This window comes from Erpetoichthys calabaricus, chromosome 1 (assembly GCF_900747795.2).
Source record: "Erpetoichthys calabaricus chromosome 1, fErpCal1.3, whole genome shotgun sequence".
Classification (NCBI taxonomy): domain Eukaryota; kingdom Metazoa; phylum Chordata; class Cladistia; order Polypteriformes; family Polypteridae; genus Erpetoichthys; species Erpetoichthys calabaricus.
This window is the reverse complement of record NC_041394.2, coordinates 355,961,365-355,981,727: the sequence shown is the minus strand read 5'-3', so window position 1 is coordinate 355,981,727 and position 20,363 is coordinate 355,961,365. Positions and strand designations below refer to the sequence as shown.

The following is a 20,363-nucleotide window of genomic DNA, read 5'->3' as shown; positions in this document are numbered from 1 at the left end:
ATTCTTACTTTTGTCTTTTATTTCTCTTTTCTTCATTATGTAAAGCACTTTGAACTACATTATTTGTATGAAAATGTGCTATATAAATAAATGTTGTTGTTGTTCTAATGTTCCTGTGCTGTGTGACGTCCTGCCAAAGCTGCAGCAGGTTGTCTGTGTGGAATCTTTAACTGTATGGAGTGGCAAAAATGTTTGAATAGATGGTTGTTGATAATCACATTCCCTAATTTCATTTCTTTTCCATTTGTGCTTGACATGACTGCTTCATTATTACTGTGAAGTTCTCATGAGCTGGACGTGGAAACTGAACCTGTTTATAGCAAGACACGTGTTGACGACGTTCATGGCACGTATTCACCTTTTCAGATCTTCTTCTGTAGCTATTCTCATTTTTATATATGCTCTCTATTTTTGACTAGACTTCTCCAATGGAGGTTTTGCTGTGATTTTTTATGACCAGTGCTTTACTGTAACATGCTGTCTGTCAAACCGTGCTGTTTAGGATTACTGGACATGCTCACAACATAGTGACTCCATGTTTGATAACGTGCCGATAGAATCACTATGCCTGAGTTTATAACAGTGATGTGCCACATTTGTCTGGAGTTTTTGTTCATTATTATGAAGTGCTTGAAGGAGTCTTTGAACCATTTGCCTGGTGTTTGTGACCTGACATCCAGATACTCAGTCATTTCCCAATTGGCAACATGTTTTTAAATCTGTGATTATTTGCTGTTGTTCATATGATCCTTCAAATAATTGATTTACTACATGCATGCACCTTTATGCTTTCAAGCGGAGCTTTTTTATGGTTTCCAAAATTGTTACAAATACAGCTATGAGGTTGGTACAAAAAAATAAAATATCATAATACAAGTCTCTTCTTTGCACACAATTTTTTCCATTTTGTGGGGGGGTTTCTTTTAGCTGTAAAAGTTGCTGACTATGTGTGTGGTAGGAGACCCCAGATCTGTCTGTTTGTGCTACAATAGTAGAGTTTGATAAAGTAGGACGAATCGATAAAAGACCGAATGCATTTCTTGATGCCAATCCTTCTTATCCTAATCTTACATTCAACTTTTTCAACAGACTCAGTGCAGACCTCCAGTGCTCCACTCCATTGAGGAGGGTGTTGCTTTATATTATACATCAGTGATGACACCCAGTCACATTATGGTGAAGGTCAGGGTTGAGGGAGGATTTATCTGACTCAAGGCAAGTAAACCAGGTGACAAAACACTGCGATCCATTTGGCTGTCCAGTGAACTACTCAATCGCAGACCCCTTCAGCTGGACTACCTGATCTGTGCTGCCTGCCTGATCTGCACAAATGCCTATTGAAAGTCTACTTCATTACACAGTTTATGGTGCTGACCAATCTGTTTTACACAAGCGTTAATAATTTATGGAGTGTGTGATATCATATCTGAGCTGATGTGACGCACTGCACATGTGCTTAATGAAGAAAATAAAATAAACTCCACTTTACAGCACGGCCCGATCTGAACTGAACGTACCGATCCACCGCTCACAGTGCTGTATTTTCAGTTCAGTTCCACATTAGTTGACCATAATGAGAATATTATGGAAATACACATCATAGGCTGTGTCTTCACGGCTGGGTTAAGCAGATTACTTTCCTAATTTTTATACAACAAAGCAAATTTACACCTAAGAAAGGATTAAAAAAATCAGTGGCGGACCGTGCATTTCACACCTAGTCCTTCAGTAGTGCTCCATCTGAATCAACCCGCCCCTCAAAAACTAATTTATGGTAATAAAAACCATCTTAATATGCAGAAATACAGTATAAAGAGACGTTGCATCCCAGATATATAACTCCTATAGCCACAATAAATGCCTTTATTGAATAGACAAACCAGGGGTGAACAAGTTCCTTTCTACTGCAGCTACAGCCCGCGACACACATAAAAAACATCAATAATAACTCATAAACTTGCAGTATTATTTAGGAAAATCACAACATTTTTACTCACCAAAAATTCGGATTATTTGTAAACAAAATCAATCCTCCTCTCTTTCCTCAAAACAGTTCAATTACTCTGTCATACAGATTATCCGTACGCTTCAGTTCCATCACAAAGTCCCTTTCTATCGCCATCGAAGCTAATGCTGAAAGTCGAACCTGCCCTGTCGTATTTCTGGCATAAGTTTTAACTCGCTTTAGGGCTGAAAATGTCCGCTCGACAGAAGCAGTGGACACCGGAATGCTCCCTGCCAAACATACCAATGTGTACAGCTGCCCCATGATGCTCTCGTTCAGATTTTTACATTACACCATCCTATCCAATCAGTGGGTCTGAATACGGTGACGTTGCCGTACGCCTGCTAGAGGGCCCTAGTGAAACCAACTCAAAATCTGACTGGTGGAAGCAACGGCTTAATCAACATCTATTTTGTGTTAGAGGACCTTTAGAACGGATTGTGAAGGCCTCCTGGCAGCAATACTATCCACCTGCAGAGCCACAGCACCATACGTTACCGCAGTTTCAGACCCGCAGTTACAGACCCGGAAGTGACGTCTCCGTCGTTTCAGGACTGACTTCATAAAATTACTTTTGGAAGGTTTTGGCAGGTCTCGGCAAAGCCCGGAAAGTAACGTTGGGTGAAAGACCCGTTTAGAAACCAAATAATACGCATCATTGTGAAGTTCAGAGAGTTTCTGCCATCACGTCGTGTCATACATCAAACTAAACAATACGGATCGTTTGTGTGAAATACACTAATAACATTTACGTTGTGTTCGGGTCTGTGGGAACCATTTAACATGTCGACAAAATTAAAATCATCAAGATCTGTGTTAATTGAAAATAGTTTTTCGTTTACATTCATGAAACGAACTATACAATATAATTATAATGTTTACACCACGTTAGAGTTTAGTAAAATGTTAATAATAAAAGTGATTACATTTTTTAAAATGTACTATGCATGTGTGCAATATTGTTCTAAACTAATTTAGAATAAACATTTAAGCCAATCTAATATTTTTAAACATGTATGTGAAAAAGACAGCAATACATATTCTATACTGAATTCTGCAATACATTAATTGCCTTATATAGAACTGTTCTAGTTTTTGTCACTTATTATTATAAACAATGGGCCATCAAAAGAAAAAAATAAAAATACTAACAAGAACACAATTTATTTATATAGCACCCTGCCCAAAATTCAAAAAGAACAACAGGACCTATATAACATTGGTTACAAATGATATCTTCACTAAATAAAGATAAATACAGGATATACAAAACATTCAAATAGAATAAAAGACAATAATGAAGACTAAAATACAACATATAATACTATAAATAAATCTTGAGCAAATAAAACATAAATTGTGATAAAAATTCAAACCCTGAGTACCTGGACAGACAGAGTGGTAAACTGAAAGAAGGGGCAGAATGTCAGGTCTGTTTAATGTCCTGCTAAACAAATGAGTTAAAACAAATGAATGGAGTCAGCTGATGTCTAATTTTGAAAGGTCATTCCACAGTCAGGGCGCTATATACAGCTGAAGGCCCTGCTGTCACCTACAGATTGCAGGTTAATGTGGGGCACAGAATGAGAGGACCTACAGTAAGTGGGCAGGTCAATAACAGAAGTTGATATTCAGTCCTGTAAGACACAGGGAGCAGTGAAGTAGTAGTGACTTACAATAATCAATGCAGGATGTGATAAAACAGGGACAAGCTTCTCAGCATTAGAAAAGGAGAGGAAGGAGCAAACATAAGAAATGTGACACAGGTGGAAGTAAGAAAGTTTCTTAATATGGTTTACATGGGTGAAATAAGAAAAGGAGGAATCAAAGTGACACTGAGATTCTTTGCAGTAAAAGAAGGTCTGATGAGATCATCACCAAGAATGGTTGAAGAGGAGCTTGTTTTCTTAAGTTGCACTTTAGTGCCACATTGCAGGAGTTCAGTTATGTTGCAATTTCATTTTAAAGAGTTTTGCTCTGTTCGGGTTTTAATTTTACTTTAATTTAACTGAGGCAAGTTGTGAGCTGAGAAAGCTGTGATGAAGTGTCACTTTTAACATTGAAATGGATCTAAGCATCATCTGCATAAAAATGATAAGCCAGTCCAAAGCTATGAATAACTTTCTCAAGGGGAAGCACAGAGATACAGAAGAGCAGAGGATGTCATTTCATTAACAAAGGAACTGCTGGAACTGCTGTGAGAAATTAAGGCATGAGGGTTACCCTGGACATGACATAAGCTGCATGGCCACAACGCCATTTGCAATAACTTTTACACAAACTGGGACAACAGCTCCTCAAGAGGAAGGTAACAATGCTTAGCACAATAAGGAAAAATAAGCCAGAACTCCCATCTCAACTGCTGGCCACACAGAATAGGCCAGTGAAGACATTAAAGTTTTGTCTAAACAAATGACACATCCTTGGTGAACAATGTGATCTACACTGGGATAGGAGATGCCATGGCCAGGAATGATAATGGACTATAATGCTACAAAAAGAGGAGTGGAGAATTTAGACAAAACATTACGCTGGATGCTGGCCACACGCAATTTTTTCAACATATTGAACATCTCTGGGGAAAAAAATACTTTTGTCAACTCAACAAGCTTGAACCGAGACTGGAACTGGGAGAAGGAGACAGAGCCTTCTTGAGGAGCAGGGTAAACCACTGGTGACACCTCACATGCTACTGGGATGACATGTGCCAAAGACCTCAGCATGCACAGCCATTGTGTTGATTCAACAGTCCAATCCACAGGGGAACCAATTACTGCACCAGTAGTGTGTGTGTGTATAGTGAGTGTGTTTGTGTGTCTCATTGTGTGAACTGCACAGTTATTACAGTATTGTGTAGAAAATTAAAATATTCAGTTCTGCTTGATAAACAAATAGAATGTGATCAGAGAGTAAAGAGTAAACAGGTTATTTTTTATTTTTTATACATTGTTTGTTAAAATAACCATCTGATTTAAAAAAAAAGTCCCTCAATAGTACATACGTAGCAAAAATGTAGTAAGATGAGATTCAACTCAATTATTTTTCATGCTTCTCAAAGAAAAATTAAAATACGATGTTTGTAAACTACTGCATCTGTGAAGTGTGAGAGGATATCCAAAACTATCATTGAGTGTATTTCAGTAATGTGTATAGTGACTTATAAAACCACAATATTACATTAAAATTACATTGGCAGGTCTACCACTGGTGGGCACCCTGTGCTTTTCACTGATGAGAGCAGGTTCACCCTAAGCACATGTGACAGACGTGAAATGGTCTGGAGAAGCCATGGAGAATGTTATGCTGCCTGTAACATCATTCAGCATGACCTGTTTGGTCGTGGGTCAGTGATGGTCTGGGGAGGCGTATCCATGGAGGGACGCACAGACCTCTACAGCTAGACAACGACACCTTGACTGCCATTAGGTATCGGAATGAAATCCTTGGACCCATTGTCAGACTTTATGTAGCTTATGTCATGTCCAGGGCAACCCTCACGCCTTAATTTATAATACAGTGATCCCTCGCTATATCGCGCTTCGCCTTTCGCGGCTTCACTCCATCGCGGATTTTATATGTAAGCATATTTAAATATATATCGCGGATTTTTCGCTGCTTCGCGGGTTTCTGCGGACAATGGGTCTTTTAATTTCTGGTACATGCTTCCTCAGTTGGTTTGCCCAGTTGATTTCATACAAGGGACGCTATTGGCAGATGGCTGAGAAGCTACCCAACTTACTTTCTCTCTCTCTCTCTCGCGCTGACGTAGGGGGGTGTGAGCAGGGGGGCTGTGTGCAGCTGCTTCCTGAAGGACATGCTGCACGGAGCTTCGCATACTTAAAAGCTCAAAGGGCACGTATTGATTTTTGACTTTGTTTTTCTGTGGCTCTCTCTCTCTCTCTCTTCCTGCTCCTGACAGAGGGGGTGTGAGCTGTCGCCTTCAACAGCTTTGTACCGGCGGTGCTTCGCATACTTAAAAGCCAAAAAGCCCTATTGATTTTTTTTTTGACTGCTTGCTTTGCACTCCTTTGAAAAGGAAGATATGTTTGCATTCTTTTAATTGTGAGACTGAACTGTCATCTCTATCTTGTTATGGAGCACAGTTTAAACTTTTGAAAAAGAGACAAATGTTTGTTTGCAGTGTTTGAATAACGTTCCTGTCTCTCTACAACCTCCTGTGTTTCTGCGCAAATCTGTGACCCAAGCATGACATTCTAAAAATAACCATATAAACATATGGTTTCTACTTCGCGGATTTTCCTATTTCGCGGGTGGCTCTGGAACGCAACCCCCGCGATGGAGGAGGGATTACTGTATAATAATTATCTTAATTTTATAATAATATAATCTTATATCACAGCTCCAGTTGATTCAAAACTCAACTGCAAGAGTCCTGACACGAACCAACAACAGCGAGCACATCCCAGCCATCCTGCTGCACCTTCACTGCTCCCTATGTCTTACATGACTGAATATCAAATTCTATTATTGACCTGCCCACTAAGGTCCTCTCATTCTGTGCCCCCCACTAACCTGCACTCCATGGGTGAAGCAGGGCCTTCAGCTGTATATAGCGCCCTGACTGTGAACTGACCTCCTGAAATTAATGACATCAGCTGACTCCATTCATTTGTTTTAACTCATTTGTTTAGGAGGACATTAAACAGACCTGACATTCTGCCCCTCCTTTTAGTTTACCCCCTCTATCTGTTCAGGTACTCAGGGTTTGAATTTTTATCACAATTTATGTTATTTGCTCAAGATTTTTTTGTAATATTAAATGTTGTATTTTAGTCTGCATTATTGTCTTTTATTCTATTTGAATGTTTTGTATATCCTATATTTATCTTTATTTAGTGAAGATATTATTTGTAGCCAATGTTATATTGGTCCTGTGGTTCTTTTTGAATTTTGGGCAGGGTCCTGTATAAATACTGTAAATTGTGTTCTAATTAGTATTTTTTTTTTTTTTTTTGATGGCCCATTGTTTATAATAATAAGTGACAAAAACTAGAGCAGTTCTATATAAGGCAATTAATATACTGCATAATTCAGTGTAGAATATGTATTGCCGTTTTCTTCACATACATGTTTAAAAATATTAGATTGGCTTAAATGTTTATTCTAAATTGGTTTAGAACAATATTGCACACATGCATAGTAAATTTTAAAAAACGTAATCACTTTTATTATTAACATTTTTCTAAACTCTAATGTGGTGTAAACATTATAATTATATTGTATAGTTCGTTTCATGAATGTAAACGAAAAACTATTTTCAATTAACACAGATCTTGATGATTTTAATTTTGTCGACATATTAAATGGTTCCCACAGACCAGGGGCCTCATGTATAAACGGTGCGTACGCACAGAAATGTTGCGTACGAACCTTTCCACGCTCAAATCGTGATGTATAAAACCTAAACTTGGCGTAAAGCCACGCACATTTCCACGGTAACTCATTCCTTGGCGTACGCAATTTATCCGCCCGGTTTTGCAGACTGGCGGCACCCAGCGTCAAAGCAGTGCTACTGTTCCTGTGTGGTTACCCTTTCTTAGATCCACATCCACGGCGGTGGCTTTATCAAATACACTGAAATTAACCGCATATCGTTCATAAATTTAATGCATCTGATTGTAATTAACCTGTAACAATATAATGGTCCACAGAATGGTCAAACTACTGTTCCTGTGTGCTCATCCTTTCTTTCTTAGCTCCACATTCCTGACGTGGCTTTATAAATACACTGAAATTACCTGCATATTGTTTATTAGTGTAATGCATCTGATTGTAATTAACCTGCTGCAATATAATGGGCCCGGGAATAGCCATAGTATTCCAAATAGCAGAACTGCTTTAGCGTTGTTACGCTTACTGCATCTTGTTCTTCTTTTTGCTGTTCCCGTTAAGGGTTGCCACTGCGGATCATCTTTTTCCATATTACTCTCACTGCACCACTCGGAGTATTTATATCACTGTATCTGAGTGTGAATCACAGCAGCAGCTAATCGGAAAGAGAATTATCGGTATACAGTTTCAAGTACACACTACCTCAACCACGGCAAAAAGCGTCAAACCCTTTCCTGTACGGACCTCGCGTTTCAGAAACAGTTTCATCCCAAGAACTATAAACGCACTCAATCACCTCACTGTAAACTTGCACTACAGTTATAATATTGCACAACCTGCGCTACTTTATAAAGCGCGTATGATGACAATATCATTTTTAAGATGAAATGCAGCAAAATATGTTGCTTATAGTATACAGATAAAACTTTAACTTCATTTAAATAATCTGTATTGCTAATAATTAAACATGTGAGGACACGGTGCCGCAGCGTATAGCTAGTTCAAGGATAGCTCCTGCCTTGCGCTGTATTCTTGCTGGTGCTGACGCGACACTGGAAGGATAGACAAATAGAATAATTAAACATGTACTACGAAGATATTTCAATGTTCCTTAAAAGTTTTGAAGAATCGGTGTTCTAAGCTTACAAATGGCTTAACGTCTATTACAGAGCTGATTGTGTGGCGATTGGAGAAAGAAAAGTATGGACAGGAATTGGAGGTTAGTACATTTGAAAGAGACAGTACTTCTGTAATAAATTATTTCATCAAAGGTCACACATGGTGCAGCAAGCCTCTTGCGTGAGATATGAACAATCACTGCGCCACCGTGTTCCCATGTTTAATAACATGCTTTCATTCCTATCATCATGAAAATGATATCACGTATACATCTCAGTATTTTAATTATTCAGAGAGCTGTAATATCTCGAATGTAATGGATTCTGTGTCCTGTCGGAGAAAGACAAAGAACGGAAGCACGTGGTGATTCACACACATAGAGCACATAGAAGATCAAACACAGAAAAAAGCATTTAACATGCTACTTGAGAAACTAGTAAAATAAACGATTTTAAGATGAAGTTTATGATGTTCTACTTTAATGGCAAAATAAACTACGTGATTAAAGTGGAAATTTCGAGATTAAAGTTGACATTTCGTGCTTTTTTCCCCACTGTGTGCCTATTTTTTTTTTGTCTGTACCCTAATAAGCTTTCATATGACACTCAGACGGTGGGCTACAACTCGCCTTTTCACAGCGACTTTGATATGTGACTTTTTTTTTATTTCGGGCACTGTGCGACTTTGTGAATTTGATCTTTCGAGTTTCTCCGACAGTCTGTCACTCGATCAGCTTCCTTTTGTTGATTATACCACTGTTTAAACCAACAAATAGTACGTTTTTCCTTTGCCTCCACTTGGTATTCGCTGAAATTCTTATATTTTCCCCTGTGCTTTTCCCATTGTCTTTTCACAGAAGGCTATTTATATTGATTTGCATATTCAAAGAGGCGTAATTCTGGGAGGAGTTGGGGCGGGACAGAAGGCGCGTGCACGTGCGTTACTTTTCACGCAAATCGGGATTTATGTAGTGGAAGAACGTGAAAGTATGCGTGCGCAGAGATTCCTGCATCTGGATTTTTCTGTGCATACGCACAATCCCGCTTTTGTGCTTACGCCATGTTATAGTGTGAGTTCTACGCACAGCGTTATACATGAGGCCCCAGAACACAATGTAAATGTTAATAGTGTATTTCACAGAAACGATCTGTATTGTTTAATTTGATGTGTGACACGACGTGATGGCAGAAACCCTCTGAACTTCACAATGATGCGTATTATTTGGTTTCTAAACGAGTCTTTGACCCGACGTTACTTTCTGGGCTTTGCCGAGACCTGCCGAAACCTTCCAAAAGTAATTTTACGAAGCCAGTCCTGAAACGAAGGTGATGCCACTTCCGGGGTCTAAAACTGCGGGTCTACACAAATAGATATTGCTGCGGTGACGTATGGTGCTGTGGCTCTGCAAGTGGATGCTACTCCCTGGCAGACTTCTTTGACTTTGACCCGGCCTGGCAACAAATGATGGCTGAAATGTGATTGGTTAAATGCTTTAATACGAAAATACAGTGGAACCTCGGTTCACGACCATAATTCGTTCCAAAACTCTGGTCGTAAACCGAGTTGGTCGTGAACAGAAGCAATTTCTCCCATAGGATTGTATGTAAATACAATTAATCCGTTCCAGACCTTACGAGCTATATGTAAATATATATATATATATTTTAGTTTTTAAGCACAAATATAGTTAACTATACCATAGAATGCACAGCGTAATAGTAAACTAAATGTAAAAACATTGAATAACACTGAGAAAACCTTGAACAACAGAGAAAACTAACACTGCAATAGCCCGCGCTATAGTGCTAGGAACCGCTCGCTAAAAATACTTTTTTAATGAGCTTTAAGCACAGGGGAAAAAATGAACATTTGAAAAATCCGTAATTTAATAAACCATCAAGAAAAGTAACATTGCAACAATGCAGGCTACGAACCGATCACTGTAAATAGAACTGAAAACAAAAACAAGCCTTCTCTACCTTATGCGTCCCTCGCTCGCTCTCTCCCCCACCTGTGTGTGTGTGTGCGTGCGTCTCTCTTTTGCGAACCTGGAGCGCCTGTGTGTGTTGTCACGCTTGGGTCACAGATTTGCACAGAGACACAGGAGGTTGTAGAAAAAAAGGAACTTTATTCAAAGCACTGCAAACAAACATTTGTCTCTTTTCAACAGTTTAAACGTGCTCCATGACAAGTCAGAGATGACAGCTCCGCCAGGAGCACAGATTGTCTGAGAGAGAAAGAAAGAGTAGCAAGCAACCAATTTAACAAACTGAAAGAAGCCCGTGCAGGCTTTTTAAGAAGGTGTAGCACCGCTCGAGAGGCATATTACGCGACAGAGCCGGCCAGAAGGGAAAGGAGGAATGTGAAGATGGTCTGTCCATGTTTCTTAGGGGTTTCCCAGGGGCGTCTGTATTCTCTGGGGGTGCGATCAGCTTTGCAGCTCACAGTTTGTGTGTGCACACGCCTCTCTCACGCTGTGTGTGTGTGCGCGTGTGTGTCACACTCTCTCGCTCTCTCTCTTGCTCGCTGCACAGGAAACGCACAGGGAGAGACTGAACATGAACAAACCGAAAGGGAACCTGGCTTGTTCGTATACCGAGTGTGTGGTTGTGAACCGAGGCAAAGTTTGGCGAACTTTTTGGTCGTAAACCGAGTTGTACGTGTACCGAGACATTCGTGAACCGAGGTTCCACTGTACATGTCTGGAAGCAGCACAGCCATCAGAAAAGCTATGAAAGGAAGCGGACAGACTATTTGGAATTATTTAATAAGTATTCATGGACAAAATAAAATTAACATCAGTTTGTGATTCAGATATTTTTTTAGGCCAGCAGAGAAGGCCTTGCAGGCCCTGACGGCCCGCCCGCCTGTAAAAAAAAAAATAATACAGGGATGTTGCTGGATTCAAGAACTTAAAAGATTTTGGTGGCCCCATATAAATCTAATTCAAAATATAAACAATAATAAACTGTAAAATAAAATGTTATTTTTCAAAATGAAAGAAAACTTACAGTAAGATGGAAAATAATGTTTTTTGTATGCTTCCACTTTACAGTATATTTGAAAAGTGTTCTCTTACTTTTTTCTGATTACGAAGTCTTTAATCAGATCCTCACTTTAAGGTGTTGATCATTCATTCAGATAGAGATTGCAGGGATGCAACTGAAGATCTCGGCTGAAAGCAGTGGACTGTAAGAGAGAAATGAGAGGAGATCTGTGAGTCACCACTACTGAGGTGGTAGAAGAAGGTGGTGAGAATTTCCTTCAGAGTATGCAGTTAATAAATACTTTGAAGATAGCAGAGTACAGAGAAGGAAGAGAGGGGAGACCTATACTTATCCTGGAGGGATGGACGTTTCTTACTATGAAAAAAAACTATTACTATTATTACCATCTCTTATATATATTTCTCTTCTGGTTCGTCCTGCTTCAACTTCAAAACCGGTCCTGCCCACACGGCATTTCTCGATTCCTATCTGTCCTCTTCCATGTCATGCACTATACTGGCCTGCTGAGCATAATACATCCACCAATACTCGAGGTGCTGCCACGACGGTAAAGTAGCTTTACCACCTTTGCAGGAGCCATCTGTGTCTTTACAACAGCTTCTTACACAGCAAACGTCAGAAGCTAAAAATGATCGTGAACACATTCGAGAATACAACTCTTCTCTAGCGTTTGCTTCCATGGGTGCACAGATAACTCAACATCCTGGCCACGGACCATACTCTTTTAAAATACACGGGCAAATTTATCATCAAATCTTTCCACTATACGCTAACACTTCTACCTCTCCAGGATATGGACAGTTGTATGTTTTTGACACAGCGCAAGCTACTGAAGTACGATTACAAAATAAAGCAAACTCTGCATGCAGCGAAAATTTACTTCTCCAGCTAGATTCCATGCTCAGAACCATCAACCCCTTCGCTAAATCATGCAAACACATGCATGAAATCGCTCAGTCCAATCCAACAGCATCTGTATGAATGGTTTTCAAGGAAACCCCTATGCAAGATTTGCGACGATACAATGCCCCGACATGTCACACCGATGTTGCAGAAGATGGCGAATCGCATCTATCCCATAGGCAACTCCTGTAAACAGATTTCCACGCTCAATATGAATTGCGATCCTATGGTTTACCCACTTTTACTCCCTTACGGAGCCATTAGCTGGCACAAAGATTTACAACATGTTCCCGATAAAAGAACCGCCAAGCGAATAAGACTTACTCAATGACAATTTTGCGCGTACAGATTAGCAATGAGGAATACATTTAGTATTTTGCACTCCAGCGGCAAACTATTCCAACAGTACGTCGTAGATGCGTATGTTAAAACAGAGGGCGTGCGTCTCAACTATCTCAGATTACATGTACAAGATCTGCGCGTGGAACAATACAAAGGACTATAAGACTTTGTACTGCAAACACTGCAAGCAAACGCTGGAAATAACAACGTCGACCTACGTGTAGGCAAAATGATCATATTACCGTCCACATTTCCAGGAAGTCCAAGATACATGCAACAAAACTACCAGGATGCCATGGCCATAGTACGTAAATTCGGAAAGCCTGATTAATTTAGCACTTTCACATGTCATCCTGCTTGGCCGGAAATTCTACATGCACACTGTGTCTTTCAATAAGTATTTATTTCTTCTTGATTTCTGAATTCCTTTCTCACCGTTTTCCGTTCCTATTCTTACACCGTCGTATGCTACGGCAGGCGTCGGCTAGTTATTATTATTATTGTATCAAAAAAGACGCCAAGAATGTGTACTACATTTTACAAGAGCTATTAATAAAAACATCACAAGCGAAGGAAAAAAAGAAATACTGAGGATCTTACGCTAATTAAAAAAAACCTCACTCCATGATCAGAAAATCAAACGGCTCTGTAGCAATCCCAAACAAACGCAGCTCCTCCGTTGAGTCTGTTGGTTTAAGAGTCTCCCATAAGGCCGCCGGACACTGAGCCACCTATCCTGTCACTACCCGATCTGCGTGCCTACCAGATTTGCGCGCGCAGGCGTATTGAAAGCCTACGACATATCCTCTCTCCAGACACTGCGCAGTCTCGCTATACTGTCATATGACCCTATGTCGGCTGTAGGATGACGTCATCCAACGCGACAGCTACTGTAGGCACGCTGCCACTGTCTCGCTTTGTGTAGCTGAGTAAGACAGAAGTGTGAACGAGTTCAGTAAGAATTCTATCGTCAAGAGGCAGACAGTAAGTGTTCTGGGTTTTGGGGATGCACTTTATGGATGTGTGAGTTTCCATTCGCTCCATTGCAATCGCCGCGCGCGACTTGAGTGAGTGGCGAGTTCGTGTTCTTTAGCCCCCCCGCCGAACTTTGCTGGAGTGAATCCTCATGTGGTCACTCGCGCGATGTTTCTGTTCATTGGTATCTGCGGTTCACTTCACGTGGCTGAGTCCCAAATTTTAATTCGTAGAACCCTGTCACATCACTGGCGTCGATTTGCAGATATTGAGGAGGCGGCCATTCCACACGTGCGGCGCTTTGATTTCTGCCTTTGTTTCTCTTTTGTCCCTCCGCGGTGTCCAGTTCAAAGACAGTCGCGGAGTTGGTGACTGTCCGGCAATTAAAAGAATAGTGAGGAGTCAGATTAGTAAAAGTGGAAAACTAACTGGAGTCCATGACCGTGGAGAAGAGTCTTAGAGAATACGAGCAGAGAACAAATCATTATTTTATTATTATACACTATATAAAAGCGGTCGGGATTGTCCTTCCGTCCCGTGAGAGCAAAGCGTAGCGGTATTCCGCTTATCACACACTTAATACTTGCTGCTTTCGGTACGAAGCGACGCGATGTGAGTAGAGTTCTGGTGCTCCCATCGTTCCCTTGCTTTTGTGTGCGTTCTTGGAGATTAGGTAGGCTATTTTTAGATTTGTATACAAAGAAATTTTGTCTTGCCTTACTTCTTGTAACTTGGTCACTTTATTAGCAGTCATTCATTGACTTTTGCGACACGACATTTTCAAGAGCAAAGCGCTCTGAGGACGTAGTTGTCCATGTAGTGGACACTCCACAACAGGGAAAACTGATAAAAGGCACTAATAAAGTTTTCACACCGAATATAGTATTCAAGGAAGTTTTCGAAATTATATAGAACAAAAATTTTAATTTCGTCGCAAAAATAACAGAAACTACGAGTATTAAAGTAATGCGGCTCAGATTCAATGTAACCAAGTTAATGAGTTGTGGTACATGAATTTTATTTTTCACTGTATAAAATATCAAATTGATCTACATATTGAATTGCCTTAAGAAGTTGTCTACTTAAAAGTCGGTCGCCTTAAAAGGCAGGTGAGCCTATAAGTAATTATGCGGCGTATGCCTGCAGGAACACGTGCAGCGAGCGAGCGACACACACAGGCGCGAGATAGAGCGCTGGACGCATAAGAATAATACTTCATTACATTGATATACCGGTGTTTTCAGTATTCAAAGCGCAATCCACACAGGGAGGAACCGGGAAGCGAACCCAAAATCTTCCACAGTCTCCTTACTGCAAAGCAGCAACACTACCACTGCGCTACAAGGTAGTTAAAGAATACACCGGGCTCAATTTTATTTTCACTTCTGTTTACAGCAACCGGGTCGTAGTGTGCATTATTACAATGTTACTTTTCTTGGTGGCTTATTACATTACGGATGTTTCACATGTTCATTTTTTTCCCTGTGCTTAAAAGACATTAAAAAAGTGTTTCTCAACTGTGACTGCGGAACAACACGGTACGCAAGCTATATTAAGCGTCAACAACGAAGACTCACTACACCTTAATGAGCAAGTGCTGAAACTTATCCCTACCGACGAAGTATCTTTCACCAGCGTGGCCTCCATCGTCACAGACGACCCCGCTTTCAGTCACGGACAATTGTATGTTGCTCTCTCCAGAGGTCCATCTTTTCATTCACTCACAGTGGTATCCTCAAACCCACCCCATTTGGACAACTGTGTCGTTCAGCAAGTGTTCACCCATCAATACATAATTATGCGGCATATGGTACGCCGTGGGTTGGCTAGTACTAAGATATAATGAGAGAAAACAGCAGTGCTGCCATGAAGTAATTCGGCTTTAAGAGTATAAATTATATATTCTTAACTGGTAAACGTTGCCAATCAGTATCTGTATTTACACACACGGCCTCAAACCTGCTTAATCCAATGCAGACAGCAGACATTTACATGCATTGCTTGAATGGACACTTCATTGTGTGTCTTTTTCCCATTTAACCAGTATCAAATATAACAGACTTCTATGTTTCAGTAGTGTCTGTTAGTGAGCATTGGATAAATAATGGAGATTTATGGTTTGTGTTACTGCCTTATAGTTCTGTCAGAATGAATTTGAATCTCAGCCTGTTTTTTTAAGTCTCTATGCAGTTTCCATGTCTGCTCTTTTATTCTTATTTTCTCCACTTATAAAAAGATGCTCAGGTTTAGTGGCCTGGCAAATCTAACTTGTCTTGGTGTGGCTGTGGACTTGAATGTGAGTGTACCCTATGGTGGTCTATAGCTGGCTCCTGCCCTGTACAGGTACTCTGGTTTTCTTCCTGTACCCCAATAACTTCTATTTTTGTTTGTTTTGCTCTGGACCATGGTGGTGAGGTGGAAGTTAAGATTCATTTGGCTACTTATACATGTGACTTTATCATACATACCCAACCAGGCTGTGTGGTGACCCCGTGCCACTCTTAGGTGAACTGTCGGGACTGCCATCCCTCTTCTGTCCAAGACCCACTTTCATTTAATTAGAATATTCATGAAGGTCAATAATGAGCCGCTTTTACTCTGCCCCCCCCTTTTAGGGTTATCCTTAGCAAATTGGTCCGTCAGAAGCACAAATGGAGCGTTAAGAAAGACTGAGGCACACAAGGCCTCCACCATGCCATTCTCACAATACTTGGAGGTGCTGCTGTTTAATAGGAGTTTATTAATGTGTTAAGTACTAAAATATTTGTGATGTGTGCAGAATAATTAAACAAGATGAAGTTAATAAACTTGAAACTTGTTTCAAAGTTGTTGATAATGAAGTTGTTTTGAAGAACGTTTTTTTCCCTGAGCATGTCAACCACAGTCGCAGATCTCATCACCTGACCACATTAATTTAAACAATTGTTACATTTAGCGATTGTGTGCCGACCATTCAGCAGAGTTGTGCTCAGCCCTGTTTCTAACAACCAATAGCATGCTGCTGATGACGCCTGTGGTGTACAAAGGGTTAACAGCAGTGTCCCTTTATTTATTTATTTTTTTTGCCCTTTTGTTATCTCAAACACGAGATGACAAAAAGAGGAGCATCTCTTATTTTTGTTAGGTTCAAATCCTGCAGTTTCTTATTCCTTTTCACTTAACTCTATGCCTTCTACTTCAGGGAATCTTTCACTGGTTGTCAGCTCTCCTGCACACACAGTCTGCCCCTAAGACTAAAAACAAAATCAAACCTGTTTAAATTTATCTTGGCGAGCCGCAGGCTAGTTGAAGTCAGACATTGGGTGTCTCACATTAGACGGCCATCTTTACAGGGACACACCGCCAGCTGCCTCCATCTCGCTAGGATTATGTAAATGAAGGCTGTGACTTGAATAATGGCTTTGGATTTTGCAAGCTTAAGGCAATGTCACATTAGACAAGTTGACCAGTGATTTTAAGTTCCTCCTTCATATGCCCCTGTTTTTTAACATAATCCTGAGGCCTAACTTGTATAAACCTTCCATAACATTAACTATTAATAAAATTCCGGGACCCTAACAGTATTGAATGTTCAATCAAAGTAGTGAATACTGTTGACACACAACTGTGCAAGATGGCCTCCTTCTTCTTCTACCCTAATGGACTTTCCTTTTATTCTCAAACTCATTTTACAGCTAATGTGACATGAAAAGTGATGAGTTACTGTCTGATTGCTATGAACTGTCTGACTTGACATCAGCTTTAACTAACAGGATGTTATAAAAATCAAATGTCTTCAAATCTGAATGATGCAGTTTTAATGGAATTGATTTCTGTTTTTTTTCTCCCACAGAGAGAGACAAATCTGCCATTTACTGTAACGTTTAAATGGATGTGAAAGAGGAGACGTGTGAGGCTGACCTGAATATCATAGAATTAAGGATCATAAATGTTAAGGAGGAAGACACTGAGTGGGAGAGTGTCCACCCTAAACAGGAGAGTCTGGACATTAAGGAAGAGGACAGTGAACTGGGGTCAGTTAATATTAAAGAGGAGGATGAAGAGGAGTGTGTCAGCACTGAGATGGACAACTGTAGGAGTATGGAGAGTGTCAAGGAAGATGACCTTCATTACGGAGATCAAGATGGAGCAGTGACCGGGTTAGTCTCTTCTCATAGCAGACACTCTTCATCTCCGGAGTCTTCTGTCAGTGTACAATATGAATCATTACAGTCTGACACAAAGGGGTATGAAGACATTTTATCTTCTACAACTGAGGAAGGTCAACCACCGCCTAAGACGTCATCTAAAACAAGTAAGTGAAAAATAACAATCAGTGTACATTTTAGGGTCAGGGTTATGGGCCTGAAAGTGCTGTCTTGTGCTTTTTTTAAAGAAACTTAGACAAACGTTCAAACTATATTAAACACTGCAGTGTCACTACATTTTACAAGGTTTAGGAAGCTGCACTTTTTCCATTATTGTTTGTAACATTATTAAAACACTCTAAGCCTGTCTTTGGTAAAAAAAAAGTTTTTGAACCCTTTGGAATTCCTTTTATTTCTTCAATAATTTCTCATCACTCTGTTATCTGATTTTTAATTAAGTCCCTAAAACAGACAAACAGAGTCATCTTAAACTAATAACAAACAATGACACCCTTGTCATTCCTGCATACATTATTTAAGCATGGGAACAGTCCAGTTTGTGACCCCCTGTCTTTAGAAACGTTCTGATCCCCCTTTAGCTGCAATGACATCCACCAAACATTTCCTGCAGCTGCCACTCAGGGTTCAATTTCTTGTCTATTCATCATTTCCAAAGTTTTCATTTCCTTGATGTCTCAGGGATTCCTTCAATGATCAGCTGACTTCAGGTAAAGCCAACGAATCCTATACTCTTCATTCTTATTGGCTGGTCCAGAACACCAGCTTTCTTCTGTTTAAGCCTTTCTCTTGTAGATTTCTTCTTTTGTTTCAGCTGATTGCCTTTTTCATTACCTAACTGCTCTCAAGCTTTCACTATCATGACATCTCCTATCAGATGTCTTTCTAACAATTTTTAATTCAGTTCTACATTGATGATGGTATCCTGTCCTGGTCCTGTAGAAGCAAAAAGGCCCTAAACTGTGATTCTACCATGAGGTGATAGCAATGGTGTGCAGTGATCTTTTACCTCCAAACCACTGTGAAATGGAGACACACACATGAAGACATGGGGATTCAGGCATTCAAAAGACCTACGCACCAGACCAGGGGTGACATTTATAAAATTTGCACGGAATTGAGCTTGAAAATATGCGCAAAAAAAAAAGAAACGGAAAATGTGTACACCCAGAAAACAATCAGATTTATAAACCAGATGTATGCACATTACTACAAAATTTACTTTTTGTAAATCATAGTCACTTTTTAAATATGTATATGTAAACACTCCTTTAATTGACACCCTGAAAACATTCACCTATGGAGCCTGCTAATCCTTCTCCTACATATGCAATCATGAACCTGCAGAACTTCATTAGCTGATAGAGCCTCCTCCCTCCTGATGCACTGAGATCTCATCACATGCATTCAAGAATATCTGGCTTTGCTCTTCATCTGAGATTGAAAGATCACACATGTAGTTACAGCACCTCTCCTCTGTGCTCTGGGGTTCAGGAAAGGTGTAAGGCAAAACTGTCTGTGCAGGAAGCCACTGTCGCCTGGCACATGTAATGACATGATTGCTGTTATAATGAATAGGTCAGGTCATATGAAACACTGAGAGTTCAGCAGGTTACTTCACCAAGACATACTTCACCATGTAAAGCAATGTCACATCTGTCAAAGCTACTTTGTCTCAAAATAAATGAATCTTGGTTTCAGTGAGGCCATGGAGACGTGACATTTGTCAGCCACATCTTGGATGACTTGTGTATTAATGGAATGTCACTGCTTATAGTTAACAAAAGCAGCTTCAGTCTTGCTAGGTGCCCTTTTTGCAATATGAGTGCAGTAAAGTGTTCCAGTTGTGTTAAGAGAGCTGGACACAGCTGCAGATTGACTTTTTGTGTGGGCAAAAATATGTCATGTCTTGTGTGTACACCCACACTGTACAACAACGAGATGTAGTGCATCAGACGTCAGTTAATGGCTTCCAGCACAGCAGGCATAATGGAGTGAAGCTTGGCTGAGATACTGTTGAGCTGTTGGCCAGTTCTCTGAGAAGAGAAATCAACTAGCAGATATACAGTGACTAGCAAAATACCCGCGCTTTGCAGCGGCGAAGTACTGCTTTAAAATTTTAAATAATAAACTAAGGGAAAATGTACCAATAATTATTTGTTAAGGATCTCTTTGTATACCACGTTGTCAGTTCGCCCCTCCGGTTGTAATATGACCAAGCTGTGCGCTGAGCTTACTCTTGAGCATGCAACGTATAGTTGGCCATGTGAAAAGCAATCTTGCCTCAAATCAATGTCAACCTTTTGTAAGGTCTGTCCCTGAGACTTATTAATTGTCATTGTGAAGCAGAGCCTTACTGGAAATTAGAGGCGTTTGAATTGAAATGGGAGATAAGAGGGTATAACGGGGATGCAAGGAATAAAAACTCTCTCCCCTGAGCCACCGCCAGTGAAAATAGTTGCCTCAATTAGGTTCTTTTGCAGGCATGTGACCTGAAGTCTCGTGCCATTACAA

At 40.2% G+C, this 20,363-nt stretch overlaps 1 protein-coding gene across 5 annotated transcripts in view; it reads left to right on the top strand.

Moving 5' to 3' along the window:
* The window catches only part of LOC114665494 (zinc finger protein 239-like), a 541,579-nt gene that overhangs the window by 502,631 nt on the left and 18,585 nt on the right, over positions 1 to 20,363 (top strand). For 3 of the 5 annotated variants that reach the window (XM_051926046.1, XM_051926045.1, XM_051926044.1), the window contains exon 2: positions 17,537 to 17,998. In XM_051926046.1, the coding sequence (XP_051782006.1) occupies positions 17,572 to 17,998 (427 nt within the window). In that variant the 5' untranslated portion in view covers positions 17,537 to 17,571. Of the gene's footprint in view, positions 1 to 13,598; positions 13,714 to 17,536; positions 17,999 to 20,363 lie in introns of those variants that run through there. The other 2 variants (XM_028820106.2, XM_051926047.1) reach the window with 2 other exon arrangements.